General features: G+C 43.3%; 1 protein-coding gene across 1 annotated transcript in view; it reads right to left on the reverse strand.

Moving 5' to 3' along the window:
- Window positions 1–19,780, reverse strand: part of GALNT10 (polypeptide N-acetylgalactosaminyltransferase 10) — a 230,941-nt gene that overhangs the window by 97,775 nt on the left and 113,386 nt on the right. Inside the window, exon 4 of the mRNA XM_040241469.1 lies at window positions 2,766–2,932. Coding sequence (XP_040097403.1) covers window positions 2,766–2,932 — 167 coding nt within the window. The remainder of the gene's footprint in view (window positions 1–2,765; window positions 2,933–19,780) is intronic.

A 19,780-nucleotide genomic window follows, 5' to 3' on the forward strand; every position in this document is an offset into this window, starting at 1 on the left:
TTTATACACACAATGCTCACATGTTACGCTTATTGGTATTTTAATTCTGCTGTGATAAGATCAAAGAAGGAAAAGTAAAGGGTCCTCTGAGAATGAGTGTATGTCAAGAGTGAGGGGAGAATTAGAGGTAATAAGAGCTGAATGTAAGATGTGTATATGTTCGAGTATTAGGCATGCAGTATTAAAACGGGGCACAAGAAACTCGAGTTTTGATTATCGTAGAATGTACTTAGGCTCCTCTTCACTACTTATTAGTGCCTCTACTAAAAGGTGAGAAAAGGAAAGGGCTTCACTTAATTTTACTGCAAGTGGTAAAAGCTCTGATGCAAAGAATAAACTTAAGACAATTGGCTGGAGGACAAATTCTTCTTGGATTTCATTTGTGGCTCCCCCTCTGTGTCTCACAAAGCCATGGGTGAGACTCAGTGAAGAGGCTCTACAGTGTGGTCCAGAGGTTAAGATAATGTGTTTAGGGCCAGGAAGACATGATTTGTTCACTGTATCACCACCTAAGAGCTCTGTGACCAAGGGCAAGTCACATAACCTCTCTGAGTCTCAGTTTTCACATCTGTAAAATGGGGTAGCAGATATTGTAGGTGGGTTGACCTGATGCCTTCTCTAATTCACTTCTGCTTTTCCTATCTCTACCATAAAGAGACCCAATATCAGAACACTCACCTTCCCAGCCACCCTTGCAGATATGTGTGCCCAAATGTCAGAGTTCTGGCTCAGAATCACTGGGGAGACTTTGCATTCTGAATAAGAAGGCAAAAATCTTCAAAGGAAGAGGTTTTGTTCTCTTTGCCCTTCCTCCATCTTCTTGCCTGAAAGGTAGACTTCCCAGAAGTACAGCAGCCATTTTATGACCATGAGGATGAGGATGAGGAAGCAGGAAGATAGAATGTCTTGTTCTCCAATGAAAGATTTGAGTAGCTATGCCAACCCTGGACTGCTTTATGAGATGAATGAATAAATGAATAAACCCCTTTATTGAGCTGCTAGCTAAAGTTCTCTGTTACTTGCAGTTTAACGCATTTTTCAGTTCAGTTCAGTTCATTTCAGTCGCTCAGTCGTGTCCGACTCTTTGCGACCCCATGAATCGCAGCACGCCAGGCTTCCCTGTCCATCACCAACTCCCGGAGTTCACCCAAACTCATGTGCATCGAGTCAGTGATGCCATCCAGCCATCTCATCCTCTGTCATCCCGTTCTCCTCCTGCCCCCAATCCCTCCCAGCATCAGAGTCTTTTCCAATGAGTCAACTCTTCACATGAGGTGGCCAAAGTATTGGAGTTTCAGCCTCACCATCAGTCCTTCCAATGAACACCCAGGACTGCTCCTTTAGAATAGACTGGTTGGATCTCCTTGTAGTCCAAGGGACTCTCAAGAGTCTTCTCCAACACCACAGTTCAAAAGCATCAATTCTTCAGCACTCAGCCTTCTTCACAGTCCAACTCTCACCTCCATACGTGACCACTGGGAAAAACCATAGCCTTGACTAGATGGACCTTTGTTGGCAAAGTAATATCTCTGCTTTTTACGATGCTATCTAGGTTGGTCATAACTTTCCTTCCAAGGAGTAAGCGTCTTTTAATTTCACGGCTGCAATCACCATCTGCAGTGATTTTGGAGCCCAGAAAAATAAAGTCTGACACTGTTTCCACTGTTTCCCCATCTATTTCCCATGAACTGATGGGACCAGATGGCATGATCTTCGTTTTCTGAATGTTGAGCTTTAAGCTAACTTTTTCACTCTCCATTTTCATTTCATGAAGAGGCTTTTTAGTTCCTCTTCACTTTCTGCCATAAGGGTGGTGTCATCTACATATCTGAGGTTATTGATATTTCTCCCGGCAATCTTGATTCCAGCTTGTGTTTCTTTCAGTCCAGCCTTTCTCATGATGTACTCTGCATATAAGTTAAATAAGCAGGGTGACAATATACAGCCTTGATGTACTCCTTTTCCTATTTGGAACCAGTCTGTTGTTCCATGTCCAGTTCTAACTGTTGCTTCCTGACTTGCATATAGGTTTCTCCAGAGGCAGGTCAGGTGGTCTGGTATTCCATCTCTTTCAGAATTTTCCACAGTTCATTGTGATCCACACAGTCAAAGGCTTTGGCATAGTCAAGAAAGCAGAAATAGATGTTTTTCTGGAACTCTCTTGCTTTTTCGATGATCCAGCGGATGTTGGCAATTTGATCTCTGGTTCCTCTGCCTTTTCGAAAACCAGCTTCAACATCAGGAAGTTCATGGTTCACGTATTGCTGAAGTCTGGCTTGGAGAATTTTGAGCATTACTTTACTCACGTGTGAGATGAGTGCAATTGTGCGGTAGTTTGAGCATTCTTTGGCATTGCCTTTCTTTGGGATTGGAATGAAAACGGACCTTTTCCAGTCCTGTGGCCACTGCTGAGTGTTCCGAATTTGCTGGCATATTGAGTGCAGCACTTTCACAGCATCATCTTTCAGGATTTAAAATAGTTCAAGTGGAATTCCATCACCTCCACTAGCTTTACACTGATACAAACAGAATAAAAACAGAATCCACTTCATGGTGACTGTAACTACATCTCAGTTAGTCCCATGAAGTTAGCCCCAGACTGAGATAATGCCAGGTTCAGTGCCAGGTTCATGGCCTGGCATGGAGCAGCTATCAGTACACATGGCCCATATGCTAGTGCTGCTGAAGAAAGGAAAACCTGCCATCCCTTCGGCAAGTCACTGAACAGAGCGTGGAGGTGGGAAGCTGGGTGAAGGGGGCCCTACCTCGGTCACTGAAGTCGTCCACGAGCACTATCTCGGCGATCAGCTCCGGGGGTGAGCGGTTCAGCACGCTGTGGACGGTGCGGAGGAGCGAGGACCAGCCCTCATTGTGGAAGGGGATGATGATGCTGGTGTTGGGGAGCGTCTCCAGGTAGCGTTTGCTTTTGCAGCTAGAGGGAGACACAGGAGATGAAGAGGACAGGTTCAGCTCTCACACTGCCCGGAGAACTCAGGCATATGGTTCATCTAACTGCAATTCCTACTTCCTCTCCAGCCCCTAGGGACTGAGTGAAAGCTGGGGACACCACGGTTACTTCAGCACTGTCTTCTACTTGGCCTCCCAGCACACATAAACACACCCATGCACACTCACATAGATACATACACACACGAGATCCCCCTAGCTCTGTACACAAACAGTTACAAAACAACAACTCCCAGTGGTGAAGGAGCACTGGGGTTTGGTGTTTACACCCACTAACCTGTTCATACCTCAGTTGTGATAGCAACATGGTTGTTCATCTTCATGATTCCATGTGGAGGGCAGCCCTTCCATAGCACTCTTGCCTCCTTCCCCACCCCTTGCACGTTCTTCTCCATGGAGGAAAAACCATGTATCCATGAACTTGGAACTTGGAACTTGGAAGTTCCTTTGCTCTCCACCAGCTCTATGGTAAGCCTGAGGGTGGAAGGCCCTGTTCCCATGGGCCTTTCATATCATGGTAACACTCCAAGGATTTAACGTAGTTACTTAGTATCAGAAAATATCTAGCTGATGTTCAAACTTTCCTGACTATTCTGTATCTTTTAAAAGCTGGTTGTTAAAAACCAGGATCAAGACAAGGCTGACCTAGTGCCTTTAGTTGATGTGTCTCCTAGTCTCTTTTCCCCTTACCATTTATTTTGTTTAGGCAATCCAGTCATCTGTCCTAGAGTATTTTCCACAGTCTGCATTTTGCTTTCGGGATTGCTGTGGTGTCTCTCAACATGTTCCTCTGTCTGCCCCATGTTGGCTCCTGTAAACTGGTAGTGAGAGCTAGAGGCTTGACCTGATTTGATGGGAACATTCTGGCAGCCTCTTCATGGGTGCTAGTGTGTAGCAAAGAAGACGCAGCACAGTCAAAAATAAATAAAATTCTACCTAGTCATGGTGCATAATCCTTATATGTTGCTTATATAATCCTTATATATTGGTTTGCTAGTATTTTACTGAGGATTTTTACATCTGTATTTATAAGGGAAACTGGTCTGGAGTTTTCTTAGGCTTTTGTCTGGTTTTACATTTTAACTCTTTTGCTAAAAATCAGGGCTCTTAGCATCAACATGACTAGGCTATTTTTCCCTATAATATAACAATAGTTTTAGAAAAACAATACCAATATTATTGCTAACAACATGATGATAGAAAATTTAAGGATCTTTTCATCTTTCACTTCTTTTCATTGTTCAATAGAGATATTAGAGATTTTCCCAGGGCCCAGAAAAGAGGAGCTGAAGACCAGGCAGGCCCAGAGGGAATGACAAAACTACCCACCTTGCGCCAGGTCTCTAGCACAAGATGTGGAAGTTGGGAGCCCAGACATAAAAGGCTCCATGCAAGGGGCTTACACAGGCTGTTAAGAAGTTTTTTTGGGGAAACTTGTGACATCTGGGACAATGAACATAACAAGAAAATGTCTCCTTTCATATGCCACTGCAATCCACTGTCCAAATAAGCCAGGATCTCCTTGCAACTTACTGGTGGTCCAGTGGTTAAGAATCCACCTGTCAATGCAGGGGACACGGGTTCAGTCCCTGGTCTGGGAAGATCTCATATGCCATGAGGAAACTAAGCCTGGGCACCACAACTACTGAGCCTGTGTGCCTTAGGGCCCGTGCTCCACGGTAAGAGAAGCCACTGCAATGAGAAGCCCGCACACCACAGCTACAGAATATCCCTGCTCACTGCAACTAGTAAAGGCCCACACACAGCCACAAAAACCCAGCACGACCAAAAATAAACAAACAAATAGACAGCAGAGGGGCTGGTGGATGGAGAGAGGGGTGAATGTGTATGTGATAAAATCATTAGAGGAAGGTTAATCACAGAATCTAGACAGTAGAAACATGAGTGTCCTGTGTGCAATTCTTTCAAGCTTTCTGTATGTTTGATAATTTTCAGAAAGAAGTGTTGGGAGGAAAAAACAGGTCAGGGTCAACTGTCTCCTTAGCTTTAAATCCTACCTCTCCTAGAGGCATCAAGGGAAGCTAGGGGGTGGGACGGGGCAGGACTGACCTTGTGGTGTTTAGCTGTGAGCCCAGTTTCAGCTGCATGGACAGGGTGCCCCTAATTCTGGCAGTCCAGTTTTGATGAACAGGTCAGTCTTTCTTTCTACTTGCAATCTCTGGACTTCTTTTATACCTCTTCCTGTTCATCCATCTGGCTGGACTGCTTTTATCGAGGCCCCACACAGTCTTCCTCCACCCCTTCCCCCACTTCTCTAACCCCTTTGATCATTTCAGCCAGCCTTCTGGGGGAACCTTCTTCAACTTCATTATGTTGGCCTTCACCAATAAAGGAAAGCATCTGTTCTTAAAAAGCCCTTTCCATTAGTTTGTCTGAGTCCTCTGTGGCCAAGAAAGGCGCTATCTAGTTTTCTACAAAAGTTCCTGCCTTCCATCCAATTTCACAGGAGGCTCACTCGATTGAAGCAGGGTTGGAAGGGGGGTTAGCTGTAATAAACCACTGGAGTCCATGGAGAGAACTACAATAGAGCTATTACTCAGCAGAGAGCCCTGGCTTTCTTGAACCCCAGAGTCGGGCCCCACAGCCTATGGGTAGACACACCATCCTATACTAAAGGAAGTAGACAGAGCCACAAGAGACTAAATTCACTTCTAATTTAACCTGATCTTGGAATCAAAGATTATTCAGAACTTAAAAAAAGGCTCAGACTTGACCATGTGCTTTTTTTTGGGGGGGGGGGTTTACTCTTTTTCTCCTTCCTCTATTCACTTACTCATTTATTTACTAAATAAACACAAAACGGCATTTTGGCATGGGCACTCATCATTAGTTTGGTCCCAGTTTACTAGAGTTTCTTGGTTTAAATAGAAAATTATGTGACACGTTGAAATGAATCTCTCCAGTATCCCGCAGAAAACGTGGTTCCACAGACTTGCTCACAGGCCGCCTCCCTGCTGGGAGTTCATGGGAGAAGCCCCAGTTCTTCTCAGATCGTAGCAGATAGAGGGGGAACAGGGGTGGCAGGGAGGAGGAGAGAAGGCCATCCTGTGATGTCCCCACCTTACTTGTCCCCTTTAAGACCTCTCTGTGTGTTGTGTCTTAGGATCTCAACGCTGGATGGTAGAGGACACCCGGTCCTTTTGTGTGTGATATACAGGAAGTACCCTTCACCTGATGGCCTTCAGAGAGTGGTCTCTGGCAAGGGGAAGCCAGGGCACTGCTCCCAATGCAAAGAGGCTGGTTTTGGCTCTGACCAGACAATAAGAATCTCTGCCTTCCCCTGGTTCATCATGCCTGAGGGTTTACAGAACACCCTCCTTTCTCTCGTCTCTGTTATCACCCCCTGGGAGGGAGAGAAACTGGGCAGTGCTAAGCTCATTCCTCACCTGGGGAGAATGGAGCCCTGAGAGGAGAGTGACTTGGGCCCAAACCGCAAATCTAGAGTGTGTGCACCTCAAGTAATGCTTACAGTATCTTTCCTGATGACAAAAGTGGTGACTGCTCAGAATGAGAAGCTGGAAAACACAGAAAGGCTAAAAGACAACTGCTAAGGCCGGCAACATCCTGACACCAGGGGCTGACCTCCGTGAAGCATTCAGGGCGTATCTTCCTCAGTGCTCTTCTCTGAACACATATTTGTTTCCACAGCATGGCACACGGCACACTGACTTGATGGGTCTAGGTCCCCGTGGGCTCCCAGATATAGCGTGGCCTCCTGAGATGCTGGACAGAGGCCCCCTGGGAGCAGGAGAGGGCAGAGCGATGCCCTCACAAAGTGTCAAAGCAGGGACATGGGACACTTACGTCACACGACATCACGGGGGTGCCCTCATGGCTCAGTATTTCTGGGCCCTTCATAGAGGAAGAGGTCCCTGTGCATTTCCAATTATGTGACATGTTGAAATGAATCTCTCTAGGATCCCGCAGAAAACGTGGTTCCACAGACTTGCCCACAGGCCACCTCCCTGCTGGGAGTTCATGGGAGAAGCCCCAGTTCTCCTCAGATTGCAGCAGACAGAGGGAGAATGGGGGTGACAACTATGAGCTGAGTGCAAAACAGCCCACCCCTTGCCCAAGCACTTCTTCTGTCATTTGATTCACAGTCTAATGAGGTCCCAACCCTGACAGGACAAAGTCTAGTTAGACATGCACAGCATGAGAACAAAGAGGCACGGTCAGGGGTGTTCCCTAACACACTCTGAATCGGTGAAGAGAGTAGAAAACAAAGTGAACGTCCATCAGTGGGGACATATTAAATAAATGATGAAAAATTCAAACTATAGAGTACTGATAGCAGCTAAAAATAAGGTAGAAGATGACAATGATGATAATGGACTGTATCTGCTAAGTGTTTTCATTATGTCAGGCAAGGTTGTAAGCACTTTATATGCATTAATTATTTAATTGTCACAATGCTCTTACAAGGTAGAGCATCATTATAGGAATGATGGGAATATCATTATTCCCATTACAACAAGGAAGAAACAAGGCAGAGAGGTCAAACAGTTGGTAGTGGCTGGAGCCGAGATTTAAAGCCATCTGCCCTGTGTACATAAATATTTTTACAGGGATAGTATACTATTAATCGCACAGACAAAAAGAAGAATGAAGAGATTAAAAAACAAAAGCTGAGGACACTAAGTAGGAGACTGAAGTCCGGGCTTCCGCTTTCTGCTCTGCCATGCAACATTCCGAGTCACTTCTCGCGGATCCCAAGTTCCTTCTATGTTGATAAGGGAGCTGGACAAAGAGTAAGTCTGGCATGCCTGCTCTGTATTCCTTCTCCTTCTTTTGGTAAGAGCATCCTGATTTCCCTTGGGGAATCTCTCATCCTGTGATTCCACAGGGTTTAAGAGAAATCTTTGTCTTGCCTTGAGGGTGGGCAAGAGGGCCTGGCTCAGCCAACTGCAGCTCCCAAGCCCCGTGGTTGTTTGAGGGGTGGGCACTCACAAACCAGAACAAATTGTGGCTGAGACAGCTGGGAGAGAGGGAAGCTTTTTTTTTTTTTTCTGTAAATGAACATGGAAGGATGGAAGTCTGGTCTGCCTGAGGCCACCATACAGACTGTTCCCTGTGTTAAAATGAAGTTAGCAGAACAGAAAACAGAGCCAAGAGAGGTTCCTGCTGGCATCATTTGGGGACCTAGATCCAGCGATGGCTGAAGCCAAGGTCTACTCCTGGCCTTTTCAGTCACACGAGTTAATGCACTGTGTTTTCTTCAATCAGTTTGAGTTAGGCTTCTGGCAGTTGTAACTATTGGGTTGGCCACAAAGTTTGTTCAGTTGGGAAATATGTTGTTCAATACACTTCTTGATGATAATGAAAAATGTGTCTTTTATTTTTACTTAAAGCCGAATGAATTTTTTTGCCAACCTGATATAAGACTCTTGCTTATGTAGCTAAATAATCTCTAATCCCCGTCAGCCACATGCATCTGTTGTGGACCTCAGGATGGCTTTTGAAGGACAGAAGCAGAAACCCGTCCAAGGTATCCTCTCTGACCTGAAGGCGGCAGCCTCTCTCCTGCTGCAGAGAGAGAACTTTGTTCACTCACTGACTAGGAGAAAGTGGCCTGGACAGAGGGCTGTGGAGGGGAATGGGAGGCAGTGAGAGGACTCATCTATGACTGAGAAGCCCCCAGTTTAATATTCCCTAAAGGCTTCTGAGCCCTTGGGCATGAAGAAGAATCTAATATACTGGCCCTTAAGATGCACCCTCAGGGCTTAATGCTGGAGCACTAGAATTAAAATAAATCAAAATCAAAGTGAAGCATTTCAAAAATTTCTTCGAGTCAACCTTGAAAAAGAACAATCCAATCATTCTGAAGGGAACTATATTAAAATATATATATATATATATATATTTGCAGGGCAGCAAAGGAGACACAGACATAGAGAACAGACTTATGCACACAGTAGGGGAAGAAGAGGGTGGGATGGTTTGAGAGAGCAGCACAGAAACATGTGCATGACCATAGGTAAAATACACAGTCAGTGGGAAGCTGCTGTAGGATGCGGGGAACCCAAGCTTGGTGCTCCATGACAGCCCAGAGGGGTGGTATGGGGTTAGGGCTGGCAGGGAGGTTCAGGACGGAGGGGACATATGTATACCTATGGCTGATTCATGTGGATGTATCGCAGAAACCAACACATCATTGTAAGTAATTATCCTCCAATTAAAAATAAAATAAAAACATTTAACTCCCTAACACTGGACACTATCCACTGCCTAGAGGCAGAAGCAGAGCCTGGACCCAAGGGCAGCTAATCCATTTACTTGTCTGCGGTTGATGGTTTAGCAAGAAATCTGTGTCCAACTGGGGTTCACCAGATCAATCAAATTCTCTTTCTTGGGTACACAACCTTGATATATAGAAAGGTAGTCCCAGAGATAACGAGAGGAGCAGACACAGAGCTATATGGAGAAAAACTAAGGCTTCTTAACAAAGGGATCCAGAAATTTCTGCTGCTGAGATCTTAAAGAAAACCTGGTGGTTGGATTTAGAAAGTCCTTCCTATTTCAGGCCCTGAGAGAGGCACTGCCACAGCTTCCCCTGCTCCTCCTGGAGAGCCTAGCTGGCTTTTTCCACATTCCCGCTTCCCTTTATTGCCCTTGTCTCCTTGCAGAGGAGTCCCCATTAACTGAAGTAACTGTGCAGCCGATAAAAAGTCTATTCCCTGGAGTAAAGAACAAGCAGCCAATATTGTACTAGAACTAGTTGAAGTGTTCTTAATTTTTCTTTATAACTTTGAAAAAATGGACTCTTTTAGAATTAAGATTTCTAATTTCTCCAGGAAAATCGCTAATATGGAGATTTGGACTTCCAGATCATGGACAGTAAGACTGCTGGGGCACACTGTTACTGTTTCGTATGATTAGCAATGCCTTATCAATACTGTGCCAACTGGGCTACCTTGACATCATGAAAGTTACCTGTAGACCACAGCATCTCACCACCACTATGCTCTGCACACTACAGACAGCAAACTGTTCTTCAGCAATTATAGGGTGAGTCTTTTTTTAAAGGAATGATCATTTAGAAAATCCTGTGGAGTAACTATATTGTTTGAAAGTTCCCAGTGCTTGTACTCTTAGATAAACAATCTTCTAGAAATGAGCAACATTTTAGCCATTTCTCATGGCACCTAACCCAATATGCCTTCCTCCACCAAACAGATGTCTAGATGAGGCTTGTTGAGAGCTGATTTGTATATTTTGGGGGTGGTAGAAGATAGCATCTTTTGGGATTGAGGAACAAGACAAAGGCATTGCTCCCAGGCTATGTGCACAGCTTCAATGTGAAAAGTCAATGAGAAGAACTGACTATGAAGGTTGGAAGGGCCTGAATCTCATCCTGTTTGCACTTAGTTTTGCAGATGAGGAAACTGAGGCCCATAATAGGGAGGGACCCTCGAAGGGTCACAGAGTGAGACAGCAAACCCATATATCAAATAGTGGAGGAAACTGCAGGTGTGGTAAGGGAAAGGGCATAAGCTGAAGAGACCCTCAAATCAGGGTTCAAATCTCACCTTAGTTACTTAGCAGTGGGTCACTTTGCGAAGGTCATGGCCTCCCTAAGCCTGTTTCCACATGGGTAAAATAGGGATATAACTCCTTCCTAATTAAGGGTGTCCCAAAGAATAAAAGAGATACCATATGTGAATGCACCTGGTACAGCATCTGGCTCAGAAAACTGATTTTCCACCTCCCTGAGGCCACAGTGTAGGTCATTTTCCAGCACACGGTTTAGCTTCAAAATTCTGAAATTCTCCCTTCTCTACTTTGTATGTAGAAGACAGTCTCTTATAATACAACAGTCTCAGAAAGACTTGTCTTATGGGCTCTGGAGCCCCCAAGAAGCTTTGTGAAAGTTATAAATAGCTCCAGGCTCTGGAACAAAAGGAAGAAACTGGGTCTTAGTGGGCGGAATGTGCAAAGCTCCTGCCCTTCATCCCCATCATCCCTCCAGACGCAGGTCTGCGGCCTCTCCCGACACACTGACAGCAAGCCGTCCCTCCGCAGCAGGGGCTTGGCTCCCCAGCCCTCCTCTCTCACTCTGCGGGGGATAAGACAGGGGTGTGTTTCTCTTTAACACAGTCTGGCTGGAACCAGAGGAGCTGGAAAATGAGTGCGACAACATGTGCCGAGGCTGACAACTTTATAAAGGTCCTTTTCCGTTCAAGGCAGGCTTTGCTGCACCCACCTGCTCTTCCCTCCTCTCAACAGTTTAGAGAATCACAAAGGTTATTAGTGTTAATTAGGCACCTCTGCACGACCAGTTCACCACCAGTTTTGTGCCTGCCTAACCTGCCCCAGAAATAGAGGATATAGAAGAAAACAACAGAATGGGAAAGACTAGAAATCTCTTCACGAAAATTAGAGATACCAAGGGAACATTTCATGCAAAGATGGGCTCGATAAAGGACAGAAATGCTATGGACCTAACAGAAGCAGAAGATATTAAGAAAAGGTGGCAAGAATACACAGAAGAATTGTACAAAAAAGAGCTTCACGACCCAGATAATCACGATGGTGTGATCACTCACCTAGAGCCAGACATCCTGGAATGTGAAGTCAAGTGGGCCTTAGAAAGTATCACTACGAACAAAGCTAGTGGAGGTAATGGAATTCCAGTTGAGCTCTTTCAAATCCTGAAAGATGATGCTGTGAAAGTGCTGCACTCAATATGCCAGCAAATTTGGAAAACTCAGCAGTGGCCACAGGACTGGAAAAGGTCAGTTTTCATTCCAATCCCAAAGAAAGGCAATGCCAAAGAATGCTCAAATTACTGCACAATTGTACTCATCTCACATGTGAGTAAAGTAATGCTCAAAATTCTCCAAGCTAGGCTTCAGCAATACGTGAACCATGAACTTCTAGATGTTCAAGCTGGTTTTATAAAAGGCAGAGGAACCAGAGATCAAACTGCCAACATCCGCTGGATCATGGAAAAAGCAAGAGGGTTCCAAAAAACCATCTATTTCTGCTTTATTGACTATGCCAAAGACTTTGACTGTGTGGATCACAAGAAACTGTGGAAAATTCTGAAAGAGATGGGAATACCAGACCTCCTGACCTGCCTCTTGAGAAATCTGTATGCAGGTCAGGAAGCAACAGTTAGAACTGGACATGGAACAACAGACTGGTTCCAAATAGGAAAAGGAGTACGTCAAGGCTGTATATTGTCACCCTGCTTATTTAACTTATATGCAGAATACATCATGAGAAAAGCTGGGCTGGAAGAAGCACAAGCTGGAATCAAGATTGTTGGGAGAAATATCAATAACCTCATATATGCAGATGACACCACCCTTATGGCAGAAAGTGAAGAGGAACTAAAGAGCCTCTTGATGAAAGTGAAAGAGGAGAGTGAAAAAGTTGGCTTAAAGCTCAGCATTCAGAAAACAAAGATCATGGCATCTGGTCCCATCACTTCATGGGAAATAGATGGGGAAACAGTAGAAACAGTGTCAGACTTTATTTTGGGGGGCTCCAAAATCACTGCGGATGGTGACTGCAGCCATGCAATTAAAAGACGCTTACTCCTTGGAAGGAAAGTTATAACCAACCTAGATAGCATATTGAAAAGCAGAGATATTACCTTGCCAACAAAGTTCCATTTAGTCAAGACTATGGTTTTTCCAGTGGTCATGTATGGATGTGAGAGTTGGACTGTGAAGAAAGCTGAGCACCGAAGAATTGATGCTTTTGAACTGTGGTGTTGGAGAAGACTCTTGAGAGTCCCTTGGACTGCAAGGAGATCCAACCAGTCCATCCTAAAGGATCAGTCCTCGGTGTTCATTGGAAGGACTGATGGTGAGGCTGAAACTCCAATACTTTGGCCACCTCATGTGAAGAGTTGACTCATTGGAAAAGACCCTGATGCTGGGAGGGATTGGGGGCAGGAGGAGAAGGGGATGACAGAGGATGAGATGGCTGGATGGCATCACTGACTCTATGGACATGAGTCTGAGAGAACTCCAGGAGTTGGTGATGGACAGGGAGGCCTGGCGTGCTGCCATTCATGGGGTCGCAAAGAGTCAGACACGACTGAGCGACTGAACTGAACTGAACTGAACCTGCCCCAGAGACTTCAAATACAAACAATATTTAAAGATCTTGGTTTGTGTAGTTTTGGCTTCTCCCTTTGAACTCACATTTTAGAAAACCCTTTGCTCAGATAATATCTAGTTTCGAGATAGGTGTAAAAACAACAGTAACAAAAAAAGATTTCTTTTAAGTACATAGCAAAATGCAACAGTTTCTTCACTCAGTTCTTCTACATGCTAAAACTGATCCTTCTGCAAATATAACACGCAGTGTGTACCAAGCACTCAAACTTTAAACATGGGCTGACAGCAGGAAGGAGGAACTCTCGTTATCAATGCAGTATGTGAGGTCAAGATTCCTGGAACTGTCAGCATGAAATAACAAACCATAAGGACCACACCTCCCCTTAGATGCCAAATGCCAGGTGAACATGGTTAAGGAGGAATAGGGCTTTAATGTCAAGATTTTTCATGATTCATGAAAGGAGAAAAGAAGGAACCAAACTGAAGGAGACATGTTCAAGGATGTTTTTGCCTAGGTTTCCAGAACGGAAACAACGTGTATGCCTGTCAACAGAGGAATGGTTGAATTGATGAGAATCCCGAGTAATATTACACAGCTACTAGAAATGTCCTGGAGATGTGACCATAGTGGAAAAGTTATGTGTAGAATAAAATACATATAGTGTAACCACATTTTTGTGGGGGGAAGAAACCCCAAACCAAAAAACCCCAAAGCTCTTGCTATGTCTATATATGTTATATAAGCAAATGAAAAAATCTACAGAATGCTAAATTGTTAACATTCTCTACCAGGCAGATTTCGGGTTGGAGGTGGGTGGGTGGGTGGCAGTACAATTGAATTCATCCCCCAAAAAAGGTGTGGAGAAGGAGGCTTATAACCAGGTGGGAGTTCCGTTCTAGTCTCTGTAACAGTGCTCCTAAATGAGCTGCTTTGCCTGTCTTATCATCATGCTACCCTCGATAGCATCTTAATGAAGGGAGAGAATTGATAATTGCCTTTATCTTCCAGTCATTATTCTCTTTTTCCTTAAATTCCTGCGAGGACAATACCACTTAGAAATCAAACCCATCTCTGTAACCACTTTCACTGAGGGCAATTTATCTGCTCCTGGACAAGCATCTGTTACCTTCAGCATTCGAGTAGTGTCTGGGCTGCGTCCATTTATCTAGCCAACCTTGCTCACTACACCTGGCCCTAGAACCTTCACGCAGAAAGTATTGGAATTTAAAAATGTCTCCTTCCTTCCCCGTGAGGAATGGATCTCAGTCTTAGCAGAAGGAGCACAGACTAGGATCCAGGCTTGAGTCTCCTGTGCCTTCTATGGGCCATGTGAACTGGAGCAGAGAACTCACCTTCCCTGAGGTTCAGTACATGCATCTGTAAAATGGACCAGACGGCCCCTCTAGACACCCATGATTTCAGAGAGGCCAGAATCTCAGAAAGAGTTGTGACAGAGTTTTTGTAAATGACAAGATGATGTTGAAACATAAAGGAAGGAAAAATATCATCACCCCAATCCTCAAAGTTGGGTACAGGTGAGCTGAGAGGCTGGTGGGGCCCTCAGCACAAGGCCTGGCACAGAAGCACTTGGATAAACAGCAGGCGTTGTTATTATTCATGGAGGATGCAGCATCCATTTCAAGAAGACTTAGAAAATGCATCCATTTGCAGAAATGATAAAAGAACACAAACCACATAGCAGCTCACGTGGATGCTGAGTGGTTTTCGCTCAGCATAAATCGTAGGGGATACGGGCCCATTTGACTTTCAGTTGACAGGCAGCCATTTTGGTGTGTAAGCCATTTATCTCTGTAATTTCAACACAAGGGCTGAATTCACTGAGCTCTGTTTTAAAAATTACAGAAAAGAAGTCAATTTGAGAAATGTTTTTGGCTGCCATTTCATCTTAAGATGTATGAGCACCTTTAAATCCCAATATTAGGTCTGATGGATCAATAACTGTTGTCATGGAAGGAACACGATTGTTCAGAAGAGAGGAATTTAATTTCAGAGGAGAGACGACTGAAGTTTCCTGAAGAATCAGTGATGCTACAGAGAAAGCTGAACTTTTTCCTTTCCCGGCTCACAAATCATTCAGGCTAACAGTCTCTTTCTACTCCTCCTGCTCCTCCCTGCACGACTGCCTTGCTAACTACCTGGCAAACTAGGGGTTCCGGGTCACTCTCGTCCTGAGCGTCTCCGGGGCACCAATCATACATTCAAGTAGCCCATTACGAAAGTGTGTCAAGGGAGATTTCTCCACCACACGAATCATGGTAAGAACGGGAAGAACTGCTAATACGTACTAAATATATCTTCCAAGCCTGTCACTGTTGTGTAGAGGGCCTGCCATACTTCCTGGCGCTGTAGAGAGTGAGGAGGGGTATGAACAGACAAACTTCAGCCGTTCACAACCATCATATTTAGATGGCGGAAAGTGCGCACCGCCCTCACCACCCAAACTCCCACCCTGCACACCACAGCACAGACCACAGCTGACCTTGGGTCATTTTTAGATTTACTGTCTGTTATGCCTCAGGCATTTCTTGCTAGTCAAGGAAAGTGAGTTAATTAAAACCACAATGTAATATATAGTGTAATCAGAAAAGGATCCCATCACCATTTTCATTTTTCACAACGCAAATGGCATCAATTTATTCAACTGACATCCTCATTTGGATGTTTTAAGAACATCTTAACCTTGACTGAAATACAAATCTTTCTTGGTTTTCCCCCAAGCTTGCTCTTTCCAGTCTGTAAATGGCAACTGCATCTCCCCAGCCACTCTGGCCAAAAGCCTCAGTGCTATCCTTGAATCCTTTCTTTTTCTTATATCCATACTGTCTGTAAGTAAATTCTGTCATCGTCATCTTCATCTTCAAAGTACATTTAGAAAGTGGCCACTGGTAATCTCTACTCCCACTGTGGTCTGAGTCACTGTCACTGCAATATACCCCAACTAGTCTCCCTGTCACTATCCTTGGCTGCCTCAGTCTATTCTAACATAGCAACCAAAGAGATCCTTTGAAAATGAAAATCAGATCCCGGTGCTCTTGGCTCAAAACCTTCCAAGGCTTCCCATCTTACTCACTTCAGTAAAAGCCAAAGCCCCACCAAAAGTTGAAGCTACAATACTCCGGCCACCTGATGCAAAGAGCCACTCACTGGAAAGGACCCTGATGCTGGGAAAGATTGAGGGCAGGAGAGAAGGGGATGACAGAGGATGAGATGATGGGATGGCATCACTGACTCAATGGACATGAGTTTGAGCAAGCTCCGGGAGATGGTGAAGGACTGGGAAGCCTGGCGTGCTGCAGTCCATGGGGTCACAAAGAGTTGTAACAACTTAGCAACTGAACTACTACAACAAAGCCTCACCATGACTCTGGCACTCCTCCAGCCTTGCTTTTCATCACTCTCCTCCTGGCTCACTGGGCACCACAGCCAAGCATGATGGTCTTAGGGTCTTTGTACTTGTTTCCTCTGCCTGCAGGACTCTTCCCTCAGTTAACTGCTTTACTAGGTCCCTCGCTTCTTCATTTCTATGTTCATATGTCACCATATCAGCGAAGCATTCCCTGACCACTGAAATAAAATACGCCTTATTCCCATCACTTTCTCTACTTCCTACCTTGCTTCTTCCTTCTATATCACTGAAAAATTAGTATGTTCATTTGTTTGTTTATGACCTCCCCTGCCCAGTAGAATGTAAGCTCTAGGATGGGAAATATAGGCCTGTTTTGTTCATTGCTGTTTTCCCCAAGGACTAGCCTACACAAGAAGCACACGTGGTAGGCGCACAATAAATATTTGAACTAATGAATGAATGACTTGCAGAGATAGTTTTAATTGGCTAACAGCCTTGAGATCTCTTCAAGGCAGGGACAGACATTTGATTAATTTGATTTAATTAGCTCTAGATACCTTCATGAGGCATCTATGCAGCAGGAGCCCAAGAACACAAAAGCTCTGCCAAAAGCTTCCCTTGGTCCCCAGGATAATGCACAACTGGTGATGCCTTCTGGGCCAGGAAACCTCAACTCTTTTATAACGCTGGCCTTTCCTGCTTGGGCTCACATCACTACTCCAGAAGATTCCCTGTCTGTTTCTGGGAATATTTATAAACATCAAGCTTTCCTGGTTCTCAAGCCCCAGCAACAAGGCCACATGATCATGGGAGGAAGCTGGTGGTCCCTCAATAGGACCTAAGCTGCTAGCTCTCCTGGGCCCAGGGAGCCGTTTCCCCTCAGTGCTCTCCCTCTTCTTGATTCCCTATCCTTTTATCTGGGTGTTGTGGGTAATAAAACAGTCAGCAAACCATGAGAACAAATCCATTTCCAACTAAATTCTATTGTTTCTCATTTTTTGGTGGAGTGTTTAGGGTTTTCTATACATAAAGTAATGTCATCTGCAAACAGTGACAGTTTTACTTCTTCCTTTCCATTCTGAATGACTTTTCTCTCTTTTTCTTGCCTAATTACTCTATCTAGGGCTTCAATACAATGCTGCATAAGAATGGCAAGAAGGGGTATCTTTGCCTTGTTCCTGATTTTAGAGATAGCTTTTTACTTTTCATTATTGAGTAGGATATTAGTTGCGCATTTGTCACATATGGCCTTTATTATATTGAGATACATCCCTTTTATACCCACTTTTGTGATTTTTTTTTTTATCATAAATGGGTGCTGAATCTTGTCAAATGCTTTTTTTGCATCTATTGAGATGATCATACAGATTTTATCCTTCATTTTGTTAATGTGAATCACACTGATTGATTTGTGGATGCTGAACCATCTTTGCATCCCTGGAATAAATCCCACTCAATCACACTGATCCTTCTGAACTATTATTGAGTTTGGTTTGTTAATATTTCATTGAGGATTTTTACATCTATGTTAATGAGAGATATTGGTCTGTGATTTTCTTTTTTGTGTTCTCTTTGTTTGGTTTTAGTATCAGGGTAATGGTGGCTCCACAATAACTTGAAATATACTCCATCCTCTTTAATATTTTGGAAGAATTGTGTAGAATTTGTATTGTTTCTTAATTTCGGGAGGTGGAATTCACCATGGAACCTATTTGGGCCCAGAGTTTACTTTGTGGGAAGGTTCTTAATATAATTCCAGTTTCTTTACTAGATATTGTCATTTAGTCGTTCAGTCGTGTCTGACTCTTTCAAGCCCATGGACTGTGGCCTGCCAGGCTCCCATATAGGGCTATTTAAATGAATTATTTCTTCCTGAGTAAGCTTTGGTAGTTTGTGTCTTTCAAGGAATTTGTCATTTCATCTGAAAGTTGCTGAATTTATAGGAATTAAGTTGTCTAGAATATTATTTTCTCTTAATAGTAACAAAATCTGTAGTTATGTCCCCTTTCTCATTATTCATATTGTTAATTTGTGTCTTCTTTCTTTTTTTCCCTTATCAGTCTGGTTAGATGTCAATCAATTTAATTGACCATCTCAAAGAACCACCTTTTAGGTTCATTGATTTTTTTCTATTGGTTTTCTATTTCTATTTCATTGATCTCTGCTTTGATCTTTTAAAAACATTTCCTTTCCTCTGTTTATTGCAGATTAACTTACTCTTTCTAGTTTTTAAAGTAGAAGTTGATGTCATCAATTTGAGACCATTCTTCTTTTCCAATAGGCATTTAATGCTACAAATTTCTTCTTACATGCTACTTTGGTGACATTTCATAAATTCAGATACATTCAGTTTCCATTATCATTCAATTCAAAATACTTTCTAATTTTCCTTTTGATTTTTTCTTTGACCCATCTGTTATTCCTGAATTATATAGCTTTCAAACATTCAGAAATTCTAAGGGAATATTCTATGATTGGTTTCAACATTTATTTTCACCGTGGTCAGAGAACATAATTTGTATCACGTGAACCCATTTAAATTTATGAAGACTTGTTTTCTGGTCATGAATATAGTCTATCTTGGTAAATGTTCTTTATGCACTTGAAAAGATTATATATTTCGCTACTGAGTGGAGTGTTCCACAAACGTCAACTGGGTCACACTGCCTTTTGGATTAACTGGTTGACAGTGCTGTTCAAGTCTACTATATCCTTGCTGATTCTCTGTCTACTTGTTGTATCAGTTACTGAGACAGAAGTATTGAAATTTCATAATTGTGGCTACGTCTATTTCTCCTTGCAGTTCTACGACTTTTTGTTTCATGTATTTTGAAACTTACTTATTAGATGCTTAAACATTTAGGATTGCTATGTCCTCTTGATGAATGATTCCTTTATTATGAAATGACCTTCTTTATCCCTGGTAATAGTCTTTGTTCTGTAGTCTATTTGACTAGTATTAATATATAGCAATTCCAGTTTTCTTTTACTAGTTTAGCACAGAAGATATTATCTATCTTTTCACTTTTAATTTATTTGTATCTTTATCTTTACAGTGTGCTTCTTGCAGGCAGCATGTACTTGGATCTTGCTTTCCTATCTGACAGTTTGCTTTGCCGTTGAAATAGTTAATGTGATTATTTAACATGATTATTGATATGGTTAGGTAAAAGTTCATCATCTTGGTACTTACTTTCTACTTTCCCTTTCTGATATTTGCTCTTTCTTTGTTTTTCTGCCTTCTGGATTAACTGAATATTTTTCATGATTTCATTTTACCTCCTTTGTTGTCTTATTAGCTATAACTCTTTGCTTTTGCTATTTTAGTACTTGCTTTAGGGTTTATAGTAT

The sequence above is a fragment of the Oryx dammah genome, unplaced genomic scaffold, assembly GCF_014754425.2.
Source record: "Oryx dammah isolate SB20612 unplaced genomic scaffold, SCBI_Odam_1.1 HiC_scaffold_5, whole genome shotgun sequence".
Lineage (NCBI taxonomy): Eukaryota > Metazoa > Chordata > Mammalia > Artiodactyla > Bovidae > Oryx > Oryx dammah.